This window comes from the organism of the source record quoted next, unplaced genomic scaffold, assembly GCF_019419815.1.
Source record: "Pyrus x bretschneideri cultivar Hongxiangsu unplaced genomic scaffold, Pyrus_bretschneideri_v1 Contig62, whole genome shotgun sequence".
Taxonomy (NCBI): Eukaryota; Viridiplantae; Streptophyta; class Magnoliopsida; order Rosales; family Rosaceae; genus Pyrus; species Pyrus x bretschneideri.
The window spans coordinates 2,316,888-2,332,699 of NW_025999801.1; the positions used below are offsets into that span (position 1 = coordinate 2,316,888).

Consider the following 15,812-nt stretch of genomic DNA (forward strand, 5'->3'; position numbering starts at 1 on the left):
CAATATTTGAAGGGTAAGCTAATCAGCCGTCCGGTACTGCTGTTGACTTTTGTTCTTGTCAGTTGACTATGAAGATATATTTTACTTTAGTTTTCTGTTCTCGTTTAGCTAACCTTTTTAATAGTGTTTGGTTCAATGAATACATTGTGATCTTACTCAATTCCAAGGAAGAGATCCTCTCCGGATCTCCTCCACCAAATTCACCAATCAATTAATTCAAGCTCTTGAAATTTGATTAAACAGCTAAAATTATTATAACTTTTTTAAGGGGCTCGCTGTTTGTAGCCGTTGGATCAAATTTCAAGAGCCCGGATTAATTGATTTGGTGGGAGAGGTCCGGAGAGGATCTCTTCCCTCAATTCCTAATGTTGAATATACTTGTGTTTAATTTATTTCAAAAGATATCCGCAAGATGATATAATGTCAGGGACTAGGATTCTCTCCTATTCTCTTTCCATCCCCTTTCATCCCTTACTCTTACATTCTCTATTTTATCTTTCTCTTTCTATAAAAAAGAAAAGTAATATAAGATGTTGACGTGGCTTAACTGAGACCGTTGAGGGGAGGGGAGGGAAGGGAAGGGGAAAAAGAGGGGAGAAAATCCTACTCCTAATGTCAGGTAGCTCGAGAAGAGCAATTTTTTGAGGTTGTCGCAAAGCAAGTCAAGTTTGCTACACTTTGAGATATGAGAAAACGTGTGGCTCGTTATTCGACTTGTTTGGAAGTGCTTTTAAAATGACTAAAAGCGTTTTGAGTGAAAATATTTTTGAAACTAATTCTTAGTAAAAACGCAAGTGAATTTTGATTGAAAAAAAAAAACCCCCACTTTTAAGTGCTTCTAAATGATTAAAGTGTATTATGTGGAAATGCTTTTGGAACTAATTCTTAGTAAAAACGCAAGTGAATTCTGGAAAAGCACTTCAAGTGCCTTTGAAATCCAAAATCATTTTCTCTAAAAACACTTAAAATCATTTCTCTAAAAACACTTTCAATCCAAATGAATCCATAAAAAGCATCAAAGCTTTTTGAGATATGACAAAATAATATACAGCTTATATGTGGATGGTCAACTAAACTCAACACCTATTAATATGTAGTCAATTGGAGTAATATCGGTGATTTTTATCATGGATCATGCTGAGTCTAAAATCAATTCTTATTTGACTCAATCGAGTCTATTTCTCATTGTCATTACTAATGTGAAGTAATGCACTATGAGAAGATAGGGCATGGGAGGAACTTGAGGAAATGTAGATGTGTGGAGTAGCAAACTTGGTAAATTATGGATCAAGAAAAAATGAGGACCAAGGTGAAGAAAATGTCTTATAAATTGACATCGAATAATTGGAGGGCACGTCGAGGAGCATAATCTATAAACTGAATCATTGATAGGTCTTCTGCCTCCTCTTCATCTGTAATTGTTTATGTTCTTAATCGTTTACTTCCCCATAGCCAAGTCCTAAACTTAGTTTAAACTACACTGCGCCCCCCAAATCAAAGGATTAAAATAAGAACATGGCCCTGGGCTAGAGATCCAAGCTCACAGTTCAATGTCAATCTCCGTGCCACCATTATATCATCACATCACCGATTTCAACGAGAATCGAGAATCGAGAATCGGGGCCGTCGCAGGCGGTGCGAACATAGGGCCGGGAAGGATAGGGAGAGGAGGTCGAGTCGGTCACTACGCAAGCTACAACACACCCACAAAATAAAGCTTGCAAAACTGTTTGAAATTAAAGAAAGTGAAACATGATGTCGAAAGCGAAATAGAGATTTATAGTGATACCAATCCCATACACTAGAGACCACAAATGTAACTTGCCATATAATTATCCAAACAAGTTACAGCACACGCTTGAGGATGCATGTAAAGTCTTCTGAATATAACACACTATAGCGTAACTAGAACGAGCCTTCAGTAGGAAAGCGTAAATTCGTGTCTATGACGAGGTACCTGAATTAAATTCGCTCATTCGCATGTCAATCAAAACTGAGCAGAACAGAGATACATCAAATCTTTGAACATTGCACACTAACTAGACGGGATTTGTATGTACAAGAGAAGTAACAAACGTCCTCAAAGCAATTCGAGCAAGGTTCTTTGACCACAAACCTTGGCCATATATGCCGTTGTTCGAATAGCCTTTTAGAACTCAGTTGTAGATGCGAACTCCCTCATTGGAGCTTTTTGCTTCCCACCAGCATTACACGACGAGAAACTGATGTGCATTTCATCATCTGTCGCCACATCCATGTTTATTTCACCTAGAGTTGGAACTTCAGCATCCTGTGGTACAAGTGAGGGGATATGTGAATGAGAGATTTGTGGTCGGTAAGCGTCGTCAGCTTGTTGCCCAGTCGCTCCAGTGACTTCTTGTTTGGAGTCTAATGATGCGCCTCCAGAAAGGTCCTGTGCATTAAAGTTCATCTCATTAAACATGAGGTTTGCGATTGCTCTGTCAATGGCGTTCGTCTCTGATTCCGTCCCTTTATTGCTCCCTGACCTGAATATGAAGTTTATTTTTTGGTCAATAAGAGCTTGAGAGACAATAACCATGACTAGGACTACCTTAACAAAAACTAAACTAAACAAAATTAACCATGACTAAAAACTAAACTACATTAACAAACTGAACTACAAGCTAATGTAAAGAACACTCATCACTCTAGGATTCAATGCCCCACCAGCACCCAACGCCCAGTTTAGTATGTACATTGCAACTACAAGCCAATGTAGGAACACCTTAAGAGTACTTCAAAGCAGTACAAGGGCAAATATGAAAACTTCATTCTTCACTACCGGGTAAAATAAAAATAGTATCCTCCCCTGCCCAAAGAAGCATCTCTGGCAATTATTGCAATCAAGAGATTTCAGGGCTGTCAAATTTAACTCTCGGGCAGAGATAGAACTTTAACATTGTCAGAAATGAACACCCGAAAGGGAATCATATAAATAATTTACCACAATCACCCTATCACCAACATGTAACCTGTGGCTTTTAATTTGACCATCACAATTCAGCAAGGCCAGTTTTCTAACATGAAATGGACAAAATAATATTCTGACGAGACAGAAGTAATGTATCAAGTATTACAAAATATACCTGACTGTTTCATCCTGGGCTGTCCATGATAAGGGTTTTTCTTTTTCCATTGCTTCAGCCCCATCTTGGCTCTGTGTAGTGTGATTTCCGTTTGAGTTGTTTGCAAGACGGTACAAGGAATCTCGAAAGCAAATTCGGGTCTTCTCATTCAACTGATCATCCAATAACAGGGTAAGATTCCATAACAAAAAATGAATGTGATGGACGTGCTTTATAACATGTGCATTATTCTGCTTTTGAAGCCTAAGTTTACCTGTTTCATCACCATTTCCAGTTCATGTAATACAGACTCTTCAACTGATGACTCCTCACCAATGGGTCCATTCCTGTTGCTTTGCTCAGGTAGGGCAAAAACTCTTGCTGTCTGTACATTAAACAAAACTACATTAATAAGATACTACTGGTCAAGAAAACTAGTACTGCAGAAATATACAAATGTTAGTACGTAAAACTTGAGATGCTAAAACAAATCAACTGCAATAACAGATGCTAGGAACGTTCAGCAAGGAGTTCTGTTTCAAAAATTAAATTAAATTTTATAAAGTTGTTGAAACCAAGGAAAATAAGAAGGTACAAAATCCCAAAAAACAACAACCTCAGGATGGTATTCAATAAAAAACAGATAACACATAACAGCACTTGGAACATTGCCATAAAATTGTGTCAAAGCACCTAAAGCATGAACAATGATCTTTTATAGATTGTAGTGTTACTTGTCTTACAGAGTAACTACAAGGCCACAACACAGATCAGATTGAGGACATCAAAATTTTCAAGTTATCATATCATAGTTCATTCAAGTTATCATATTGTAGTTTAATGAATTTTTTCCCTGAAGATGAAATTCTTGATATAACTTATTAAACAAAGTCTGAATCCACGTACGTAGCCAGAAAAATCTGACTCTTAATAAAATCGGGATTTTTATGTTTCTAAGACTACATACAGACCATCTTACACTCTGGAAACTGCAAAGAATTATGCATTTCCTGTTAACGAAAAAAAAAAAAAAAAAAAAAAATTTTCAGTTGCAACTAAGTTATACGCAATACATAAGTAATAACCACTTAAACACTTCAAAACTTCAACATACAGATGCATGGAGATTGTTAGTAACCCAAGCATTTTTTTAAGACTGCTGTCCCCAGGATCCGAACAGGGCAAGCTAATGGTTCAAAAAATATATTACCTTTACTGGAAGGAAATTTTCGTTCTCCGAGTTGCACTGATTAAACTGTGAAGTAGTGGCATCTCGTTTATCAGAACCCACAGTTGGTGAAAATGCATGAGTTTGAAGATACATTGAATTTCCTGCACTGCGCACGCTGCTCGAGATACTTGATGCTTCCAAACTCGTGCTTGTCGAGATACTATCAGTGGGTAACAAGCCATTGGAATCAGAACAAAAAGAGAATGATTTGTGTGCGTTTTCTGCCCCAGGAAGATCGTCAAGTAAGGAACTCCTGCATGAAGGGGAAATCAGATGTTAAAAAATTTTAGGGTCTAAAATAGGTCTAAAAGAAAACTAAGACCTTCCAAGAATGGTGTTATAAAAACAGTTTGAATTTTATGCCTCTAAATTATTCAGTATCATGCAGCCGATGCCATCTTTCATACTGGCACAAATCCCCAAGATAAAATAGTGCAGAATATGACATGAAAACACAATGGAGCAATTCAATTTCCATTGGACTTCCTATGATGCCATACTTGATTATGACAAATGAAGGCAGTTAAGAAACTACATCAAGAATCTTAATCCCAGAGGTTACGCTTGTACAGGAAAATGTCATCCATCTGTTCGAGTCCTGCTAGGTCTTCAAGTTGATTATTAGCCCGATTGTATGAAAGAGTGGTCTGCTGAAGAGAGGCCTCGGACAATCCTTCACATGCACTTGAACTGCTCGACGGATCTTTTTCATTAACAGAAGTTTCCATCTCGACTTCACCAAACAAACTGTTACCACTAAAGTTGGACTCCTTGTTGAATTGGGGATACGTTGAAAAGCATTTATTAGTCGACTGAAAATATTCAGATGGACTAATTCCCCATCTTGACCAACTGTCCGGTGATGGAAGCCTATCCAATTGTCCATCATTTGGAACAACAAGATCATCAACGCTGTAATACCAATCCATGAGACTTATCCTGAAAATAGATAATAGAAATGTTATAACAAGCATAAATGAATAAGAATCACAAAAGGTAATTCTGATTTTCAGATTTTGATAACTTATTTGTACAGGGCAAGTCAACAAATAAGGGGAAGAAATCCTATATCCCCTTCATGTCGGTTCTCCACTCTAATTATACACTCAAGTCTTGTACAGTTAGGTAACAAAGCAACAAAATTTCATCTATTCTTTAAAAGCCCTACAGCCTCAATTTTCTCGTAATCAAACAGAGATCTAGATGTCTTGTCTGGTGCTTAGGATTGGATTGGATAGGATAATCATAAAATTGAAGGTTGTTCTACATGAACAACACCAAATTAGCAAGCGCTCAAATCTGGTTTCCAGATCTGCTTAGTACAAAACAGGTAAACCAGAAGCATGACAAAAACACAAATTTTTTTTTTTTATTTCACATCCAAGTAACTAATTATTAAACCATTTAATTTCACAATTTCTTTGATTTCCAGTACCGACTGCATCCAAAATAGCTCTAAAATTGCTTAAAATTCAGAATTTCGTTTCTTTCCTACACTTGCACTAGCATCTGAACCATCCAGAACTCATCAAACCAAGTAAGAGTGAAAATTGAAGCCACTTTATCAACTATCATCAAACAATATCATAACAGCAGTGAATAGCAAGGTCAATCCAATACATCAAACATAAAAATCACAACAACAAAAAAAACCCCCAAGATTTTACACAACTGATATAAATCAAAGTGAAGAGAAAACATACCTTTTGATCGACTATTTGGGAAATTGAACGGGACCCAGTTTGTGATTCCGAGATTTAAGCTAGCCCAGATGAAGAAATCGATCTCGAAAACTGAAAATTCAGATGGGTTTATTTGGGATTTGGAGTGTTTGAGCTGAAAAACAAACAAGACGGGCGTGGTTTTTTTTGGTGGTCAGGTTTTTCTGTATTTTATTTTAGACTAAAGAAAACAACTTGCGGATGGAGAATAAGAGAGGGAGAGAGAAGCTGGTGGCTGTCATTACTTGTGGCTGAGGGCTCCATCTAAAACTGCATCCTCATTGGGCCCCGTGTCCGAATCCGGTCCCACCGAGAGCAGGTCCGATTTATTACTTGGTGGATGATTGCGCTTGGGATGCCGTGACATGCGACTTGCGTCTCATATTTTAATTCCGGAAATACCTCCATTTTGTTTAGTTGTACCGACGTCTCGAAGGAGAAAGAGGCGGTGGGGTCCGTGGCCCGAATGGTCATTTAAACATTGGGAGCCGTAAAAGCATTCACGTTCGATGGTCCCGCATAGATTTCCACGCACACACGTGGCTGGATATGCTTGGGCCTCTGACACGTGGCCTTATATGGTAGGGTGAATGACACGTGGCGTTTTCTGAGGGAATCGAGGACTGCAAACAAAAAAAAAAGTTGTAGCTTGGTTTATTTGGTGGAAATAGGGATAAGATACAGTCGGATAAAGATTAACAGAAGATGAGGGGACAGGATTCCTGGTACACAAGAAAAGGAGAGATTTTTTTAGGTGACTTGCAATAGGAAGTGGTACGGTATATATTATTATATAAATAGAGGTCGGTATTTTGAACACTGAAAATTTCTTCAAAAACATTGGGTCTAAATTGGATTTTGAGCAGGTATTTTAGTAGGACAAGGATTGTTGTCGTCTCATTTTTGGTGCTTTTTATTGTTTTTCTGTTTTGTGTGGTCACGGTTAAGTTATGTTAATATTTTATATTATTTTTTTAAGATAATAAGATAAAAAGAAATAGTAATATAAAATGTTAACGTGATTTAACTTTGATCACACAAACAAAAGAGCACCGGAAGTGGGAGGACAAACAATCCTTCTCTATTTTAGTAAGGTCTTTCACATTAGACAGCAAATTTGAGTGATATCAATGGAAAAAGATTTTCGTCGAATTATTTTTCTAGGAATTCTGCAATCGTATTTGTTTATTGAATATTGTGCGATCATAAATTATTTAAAATTTAAATATAAATAGTACTTAACGAAAATTTACTACATAATATATGATGAACCGATATAATTGCAAGATTCGTAGAAAAAAGAGGATCCCTTTCCGATATCAATGACATAGGTCAAAATTTTGCAGTAGGCTATGAATTTGACTGCTATGAGTGTGATTTATTTTTCTAATTATAATATATTAAATTCTTGATTGTCGTATCTACGTTACAAAATATAAGAGAGAAAAGACGTAAACGTCATAAACACAGGGAAGAAAGAAAAAAAAGAACAAGCAGAGAGATCTCATATTTAATACGTAGAACTCAACCCTATCAAATTGAAACCACTTTAACAGTAGTATAATACGAATCAAACTAATTCTTTCTAATTCTTAAATATAGTCATCATACTCATCTAAACTACTGTGAAAAGCTTAAGGCTTCCAAGTGAGCCGGAAAATTGAGCACCATTTCAATAATATAGGAATCAAACTCCACAATGGACCGGAAAATTTACATTTTATGAAAGTGATTTTGAATTTTCAGTTAAATATATTAAACTCATGAATGTGATTTCTATATGAGAAAAGAGGTAGAAAAAAAAGAAAGATATAGCAGATTGATCCCATAGTTAATATATGAAACTCACTCATATCAAGCTCACACCAATAGGGCACTAGCTAGTGTAATCAATCAAACTCACGATGCGAATAAGCATATAAAATGTGTTTATCCATAAAATCACTTAAGTAATTTTATCGAGAAGCATATGAGAGGTGTGCTAATTTTTCAATTCTATTTTTGGAGAACCAACTCTCATATGGTTTTCCTTGTTAGTGATTATGCCCCAAACCAATTAACACAAGATGCAAAACTCCCACATCAATTGAGTGATTTATAACATGAACTAAGTTAAAATTCAATTGATTTATAATATGAAATAAGTTAACATTCGACGTGAGCGAGAAATATCAGTGAAGTCGAGTGACAGAACATGAAGTCTACTTTTAATGGCAGATCGACATCACAGCATTCCGAGACATTTCTTCTCGCAACGCTTACTGCATAGCAAGAAATGTTAAACAAACTGTAAAGCAGGAGCAGGTAGGAAATCATGCATCGATTGGATTATTGGAACCTGCTTGCGAAAACCTTCATGTCAAGTGGACTCTGCTGTGATGTACTATCTTTCATTAGATGTAAACCAGATAATCAGTAAACTCTTCGAAGAAAGAATACCCCGAACCAAAAACCTAGCTAAATCATACATCAACGATGAGCCTCCCTTCCTACAATCATTTTCTTCATACCTTCCCTCAAATACCCAAGAAGCAGGCATGAAAATACAGTCAAACGCCCATTATAAATCAAGGCAGTAACGTAAGGCTAGTTTCTAATGTAATTGAACACATTAACATAAAGCATCCAAATGCAGACTTAGAATTACAAAATGCATGAAAATTCACATTCCAATGTCTTATTCAATCATCAATTTCAAATGAACCACCTTAATAGACTAATAACTTCATATCATATTATGAGTACACATCAAACCCACCGAATTAACCAAACCCAAAATGCAAATTTAGACAGACCCCACCAAACTCATATCATCATAATCATTTTATACAAAATTCAAAAATCACGTCCAACATCATGACAAAAACAACCAAATAGAGTGAGACTACAAGAGAACAAGGATATACCATGATGAATTTTCAAATATCAACAACAATGCAGGGCAAAAAACTCCATATAATCTCAACTAACCTATATCATCTTGGTCCACACTATTAGTATCATCATAATCTTGATCACGATAAGACTTCCCCCAAAACAAGAGAAGCCTGGGGATTCTAATACCAATATCATAATAATTCCATGGTTCAGAACTTCAGAGAAAAAGGCTCATGATCATCATTCTGTGCTATAACTTAAAACTCACTTTGATGCCTGACAATAAATAATGATCAAGGTTATGCAATAACTACACAGATCTGTTCACACTACCCATGTTGACAAAGAAAAAACTAACAGCGACAATTTTCAGTGCCATGAAATTGCTTTGATAATGCCACAACAAGTCAAGATACGGAAGAAAAATCATCTTTAGTTGCAACTTGTGATGAAATTTCTTGTATCATGTCCTAATTCTATTCTTTATGATTCCAAGCCAAAATGGAATAAAGAGATGGCTGCCTGTTATCCTCAAATTTAATTTCCAGGAAAAAGAATAAAACAAAAAATCCTGAAGAATAATGGAATGTCGATGCAGGAACCTGATGAATAACTTATAGTTACCATGAGCTTCAGAAGATGGTAGACGAAGGTTGGTCATCTTCATCCTTCATATGCCTGAGTAGCCTTTGCGTCACATGACGTATATTTTCAATTTGTGGATGCTTTTCATCACCAACAACAAACACATGAACCTGACTCTTCAGTTCAATCCAGCTACACCCAGGCTCCTTACTCACTCCTCTGAGTTTCATTAGGCTCCTTACCCGCTCAACATCTTCCCTCCTACCCAAGGAAGTATATATGCTTGACAACAACACATAAGCTGATGATTCTTGTGAGCCCAACTCCATTAACTTCTCGCCAGCATAGGCTCCCAATTCGTAATTACGATAGTTCCGAGAAGCACTTAATAGAATACGCCATAAACACATACCATGATCAATAGTTGCCGATTCTATAAACTCTTTGGCTTCATCTAACCTCCCAGCACGGCTTAATATGTCAACCATGCAAGCATAATGTTCCACCCTTGGGGCTATGCCAAATTCGTTAGACATCATCTTAAAATATATCCACCCTCTCTCGACGGATCCCATATGGCTGCAAGCAGAAAGAACATTCACAAATGTAACATAATCTGGTTTTGCGTCCTCCAACCGCATCTCCTCAAAGAGCTGTAGAGCCTCGAAGCCCCTCCCATTTTGTGAAAGCCCTGATATCATTGCATTCCAAGTTACTGCATCCCTCATTGGCATCCTCCTAAACACCAGATTGCCATCTTCCAAATTCCCACACTTTGCATACATGGTTGAAAGAGCACTTCCAATTGGTACTTCAAGACTGAACCCATACTTGACAGTACGGGCATGGATTTGCTTCCCTTGTTCAAAAGCACTTAGACTCGAACATGCTTTGAGGACACTAGCCATAGTTAGTTCATTAGGCATCATTCCCTCCCTCTGCATTCTGCAATACAAACTCAAAGCAGCTTCATTCTCCCCATTTTGCACATACCCTCCAATCATTGAAGTCCAAAGAACAATATCAGGTTCTTTCAAATAATCAAACCCCTTACGGGCATCACTAACGCTACCACATTTGGCATACATGTCTACCAAAGCTGTCATTATATATATTTGGAATTCGAAACCCATCTTTAATGAATAGCTATGAATTTGTCTTCCTTCTTCAAGAGCACCGATGTCACTACAAGCATTGATGACTCCAACAAAAGTGAACTCACTCGGGATAACCCCAGCAAAATGCATATGTGAAAACAAGTCCAGAGCCTTTTGGGAATCCCCACTTTGTGCAAAACCAGTTATCATTGCTGACCATGTGATAGAATTCTTATCACCAGACAACTTAAAAGTTCTAAGTGCATCATCTAAGCTCCCACATTTCGCATACATGGTTACAAGCGCATTCTCAACAGAAACGAAACCTATCAACCCGTCTTTCACTGAAAGACAATGAATTTGCTTACCGGTATCAACAAACTCAGGAAGCGCCAAGGCACTAAGAACACTCGTCAAAACAAATTCATTCTCTTCTTCCTTCTCCACATCCCTACGCATCTTCCCGAAAAGCGCCAACGCATCCCCAGCCATCCGCTGCATTGCATACCCAGAAATCATAGTCGCCCAAGAAACTGAATTCCTCTCGAGCATTCTATCAAACACCTTACGTGCATCCAACACAAGACCCGCTTTACAATACATATTCAAAAGAGAGCTCCCAACAAACACATCATAAAAGCTGGCAGCTTTGGTAGCAAGCGCGTGAACTTGCCGGCCGCAAGAAACGTCCGACACATTGGACGCCGCTGTGAAGACGCCGGAAAAAGTGTGGGCATTAGGGAACGTGTTCTCCGCTCTCATGCGCCGAAAAAGCTCGACGACGACGAGGGAGGAGGCTCGGAGACCCTGCTGGGAGTAGCCATTGATGAGGGAGTTCCAGGAGACGACGTCCTTGTCGGAAATGGCGTCAAACACAAGATGGGCTCCGGGCAAGTCGCCGCATTTGGCGTAGAGGTTGACGACGGCGTTGGCGATGTATACGCAAGATATGGAACCGGCTTTGATCAAATGAGCGTGAAGTGACTTACCCTTTTGGAGGTCCTTTTGGCGGGCGTATTGGGTGACGGCGGCGAACAGGGGCCGGTACTGAGATGGAAGCTGCGAAGTCAGACTCATCAACCGCCGACGGAGGCAGAGCGGCGGTCCTGTTTTTACTACGAGTCTTTTTCTCGTGAAATTTGAAAAATGGCCTTCTCTGGAGCCAATTTTCCCTTTTTGTCCTCCAATATTGCGGGACCTAGAACGTCGTCAGCAAGGGTATTATAGTCTTAACGAAATTAAGGTAAAAATGGTTAAAGAGAAGGAGAGGAGAGGAATTTGAAATCGGTGTATGAGCGAGCGTTAGGGCTTTTGAGAGGCTCGCAAAGTCCTGCAATTCCCGTCGGTGCTGAAAGGAGGACTATTTCCCGGGTAAATTGCAATTCCGTCCGACTTCAATTTTTTTTTTTTTCTTAGTGCTAATCTAAGTTAGGGTTAGAGATAGCTTCTAGATTTGTGTACAAATTCTTTGCAAGAATGAATAACTAGGGTTCATATTCTATGATTCATAGAATACTGGCTCTCTGCACCCGAGTTCGTATCTTCGTCCTCGAAATTTAGTGTAGATTATAGTATCGTTTATAGAAAAAGGGCGATCCAAGCCAACAAGCTCCCCACTTTGCGAGGGTGGTGAACGTCTATTGTACGCAGACTCGAACACGTGACCTTTAGGTCACAAAGTAGCAACCTATCGTTTTTAAATATAAAGAATGTTTGAATTTTTGAAACCCTTTATAGACTTCTTTTTTTTCCGTTTTAGGTATGTTTTGATCCATATTGATTAGCTTTGAAGTAATTAACTTTGGTTAATCATGCTTTAGTTGTGTTTTGAGTAATTTTAGTGTATTGGAAATTACTTAATATTCTGTTTCATTGTATAAGTTATTGATTGTGTAGCTTAAATTACTGGGATTTCAATTTTTTTATTTTAATTTATAATGTAAGATGGTTGTTCTCGTTGCAGCTCGAATTAGAAGTAAAAATGTTCAAGAACACGTTTCAATCCGGATTTCTGTCCATTCTATACAGCCTTGGGTATGATGTCTTTTTCTCTCGTTTTTGGAATGTTTTCTTATCCTTGCAGTTGTAACATTGATGTTAAGCTGTGCATTGTTTTGAATATTCAGGAGTAAACCTTTGCAGATTTGGGATAAAGAAGGTTAGTGGTTTTGACTCTAAACATATTGATTAGATTTTGAGATTCTTGTGAAATTCAACCTGTTACGAATATCAATGTGCGATGATGCATTATGACGCTTCAGTGTTGTTTACGTTTTTCACATTTTTTTCCCTCCTAAATTGTGAGCTGAGTTGATGAAGTAATCTTAATCACACTTTTGATAACACACTTTTGAAGTGGTAGCACAAGGACAACATGGCTTGTATGTTTTTAATAGTTTGGTACCTGAAAGTGCTTAATCATGGTTCAATATTGTCTTCGTCATTGCTATCCATCTCTCTTATCGTCAAAGGAGTTTGTCTTTTCTGTTTGAATGTGTAGGCCGAGACCTTGTTTCCTGATTGAGTTAATATTGTGTTAATCCAGTTAAGTATGGAGATTTATTGTCTTCATGCTCGGCATGCAACATCCATGTTAGTCCGCCATTTATTTCTGTTAACATTGGTGACTGCTGAGCACCTAATCTTCTGATAGGAGCATTAGCTACAAAAATCGACAGATGGATGGATCCCTTAACACTTTGATATACAATTAAATTTAAGAGTTTCTTAAGTGTGTTCCTGACAAAGTAAATAATGAGGCATGTGCATATGGGAATGTATGTAGATTTATGTTTGTATTGGACTGTGGGGCATTTCTTATGCTATAGTGAAAACAACTATTTTTCTACTTGAGGCGTTATTGGTAGGTGCATGCCTTTGAGGTATCGACATGATGATGGAGTAACTTGTGCCTGGTTTGATATTATGTGTTTGTTTTGTTGAGCAGTTGTTGATGGGCATATAAAAAGACCACAGGATGAAGACATACAATCCAATGTTCTTGAAATAGTTGGGTCGAACATCCAGTCCACATACATTACTTGCCCGGCAGACCCATCAGCTACACTGAGTATAAAGCTTCCATTCCTGGTTATGATTGTGAAGAATCTGAAGAAATATTTCACATTTGAGATTCAAATTCTGGATGACAAGAATGTCAGGCGACGTTTTCGAGCTTCCAATTTTCAAGTGTGTAAGTTTGCCCATGTTTATTGATGTTTATCAACTGCGTAATGGGTTGATCTTGTTGTTCTCTGTTTTCTTCTTTTTTCCATTTGGTATTTCAGGGAATATTCTGGTACACCGTAATGCTTCTTATGTCTGTCTCAAAGATATCTATATTTCGCAAACAAGTCTAAAGCGTTTATGGTTGTCTTTTAAGATTCATTTGGCATAAAATTGGTCATATTTCGCTCTGATTTCTTTGTTAATATTATCAACAATGTCTGTTGTGTTGCATTTGTGTCATGAATATGTTGGGGAAAATCATGTCCTGAGGTTCAGTCCAAGGTGGGATAGTAATATGGCGAATAGATGTGGCATTGACAGGGTTGACTAACTGGGACTATAAAATCTCATTGATATGCTTCCTTGGAGATTGCCTGCCATTTCGAGTTGAGCAGTGGAGGATACAAACCCATTGGTCACCTAGGTAGATTGTTGCTCAGTGATTCTTAGTATAGTGTGTGTCTTGTATTCCGTCTTTTGGGATTTATGACTGAAATGGTAGGTAAAGTTTTGGACTAGTAGTTCTGGTGAACGTTTACGTGCTATTAGTTTGACTGCTGAAGGATTCTGATTTGAATTTATAACGCTGTGACTAATAATGCTCCGCATTGGAGTGATCATGCTGCTGTAGAAATGTCGAAGTGATACAAGATACAAGAGGTTATGTATTTAATTTTGTTTTGTAGGCTGTAACTCGAGTGAAGCCGTATATCTGCACTATGCCGCTGAGGATGGATGATGGCTGGAATCAAATCCAGTTTAATCTGGCTGATTTTACCAGGAGAGCCTATGGAACAAACTATGTGGAGACACTGCGAGTTCAGGTTCATGCAAATTGCCGCCTGAGGAGGATATATTTCTCTGACCGCTTGTACTCTGAAGAGGAACTTCCTCCTGAGTTTAAGTTGTACCTCCCAATGCAGGTAATTTAGATTGATCCAGTCTTCTAATGCCCGTAATTATGGTTCTGTACCATGTCGTTCGATTGTCCACTCATTGCTTGTAATGTTTGTGCTTTACAGAAAGCATGATATGATGCAACAAAGGAGGGATCGAACCCATTGAAGCTGGATTTTGATACTTCTTCAGATTGTAATTGTGTGGATGTGCTTGATTTGTTTATTTCTGGACCCTTTTTCGAACTTATTTTGTTAAAGAACTTATCTGCTACACAATATTGTAACTAAAATTTAGAAAACTCATGGTGCCTAAAGTACTGTTAGTGGTGATATGATATGGTATGCTTATTGTTCCGCCTCATGTTTTATTCCCCCCTTATGTCTCAGTTCGCCTCTTAGATTTCAGTTTGTCGCATTACCCAAAAGCGACTACTGCACAATTTTTCACCTTCTACACGCTCCCTGTTAATATGGGCTTTGTGGTGATACAGCGAGAACAGTATAACAGAAGGGAAAGCCCTTCAAATTTCCGGAAATAATGATGACGAAAAGAAAAATATGTTAATAACAGTTCATCTGCAATGTTCATCGATAGTTTTATTACCGCATTACAATTGTCAACTGTTGTGTTCTTGAGAAGAATGAATGCTTTCAGTTTCGGACCATGAAATTAACCGTCTAACAGATATTACAGGATTTGTCTACGCATTTACATAACTGATGAAAGAAATAGTACTGTAAAATTGCAAACCCTCCTCGCGCAATGACAGACGAAGAAATCCTTGCAAGCGGAAGCTCTGGAATGACAGGTAAAGCTATGAACATGATGATTTTTATCAGATGCTGTAAAATCTTTGAAGTTCAATATGGATATGCAAGCCTAGCTCTGAATTATATGTTCAGTGGGAATTAAGGAAATGCACAATGTTTTAGATTTAACCGTTTGAAATGAGTATAGTTTGTGCAATGCAATGTGCATATAGGTTTTGTTTTCGATTTGAATCCTGAATTTGCAGAAGAGCATGGAAAACCAGTTAAGTAATGGATTCCTTTACAGATAAGTGGTTCCACATACCTGTCCATATGAT

General features: G+C 37.9%; 3 protein-coding genes across 3 annotated transcripts; 1 reads left to right on the forward strand and 2 right to left on the reverse strand.

Moving 5' to 3' along the window:
* Positions 1-1,758: 1,758 nt before the first annotated feature.
* Positions 1,759-6,229, reverse strand: LOC103959986 (protein LNK3). Its single transcript, XM_009372373.3, has 6 exons — positions 6,021-6,229; positions 4,888-5,256; positions 4,297-4,570; positions 3,361-3,471; positions 3,108-3,259; positions 1,759-2,507 (listed from the first exon to the last, which is right to left on the reverse strand). The coding sequence occupies exons 2-6, from the start codon at positions 5,244-5,246 to the stop codon at positions 2,150-2,152; spliced, it is 1,254 nt and encodes a 417-aa protein (XP_009370648.1). The 5' UTR covers positions 5,247-5,256; positions 6,021-6,229; the 3' UTR covers positions 1,759-2,149.
* Positions 6,230-9,131: 2,902 nt separating this feature from the next.
* Positions 9,132-11,809, reverse strand: LOC103959987 (pentatricopeptide repeat-containing protein At2g33680). The gene has a single exon (XM_009372374.3). The coding sequence runs from the start codon at positions 11,672-11,674 to the stop codon at positions 9,548-9,550; it is 2,127 nt and encodes a 708-aa protein (XP_009370649.2). The 5' UTR covers positions 11,675-11,809; the 3' UTR covers positions 9,132-9,547.
* Positions 11,810-11,829: 20 nt separating this feature from the next.
* LOC103959993 (cilia- and flagella-associated protein 20) lies at positions 11,830-15,078 on the forward strand. The gene is made up of 6 exons (XM_009372380.3): positions 11,830-11,968; positions 12,561-12,631; positions 12,724-12,755; positions 13,545-13,786; positions 14,512-14,748; positions 14,848-15,078. The coding sequence occupies exons 2-6, from the start codon at positions 12,579-12,581 to the stop codon at positions 14,854-14,856; spliced, it is 573 nt and encodes a 190-aa protein (XP_009370655.1). The 5' UTR covers positions 11,830-11,968; positions 12,561-12,578; the 3' UTR covers positions 14,857-15,078.
* Positions 15,079-15,812: the final 734 nt, after the last annotated feature.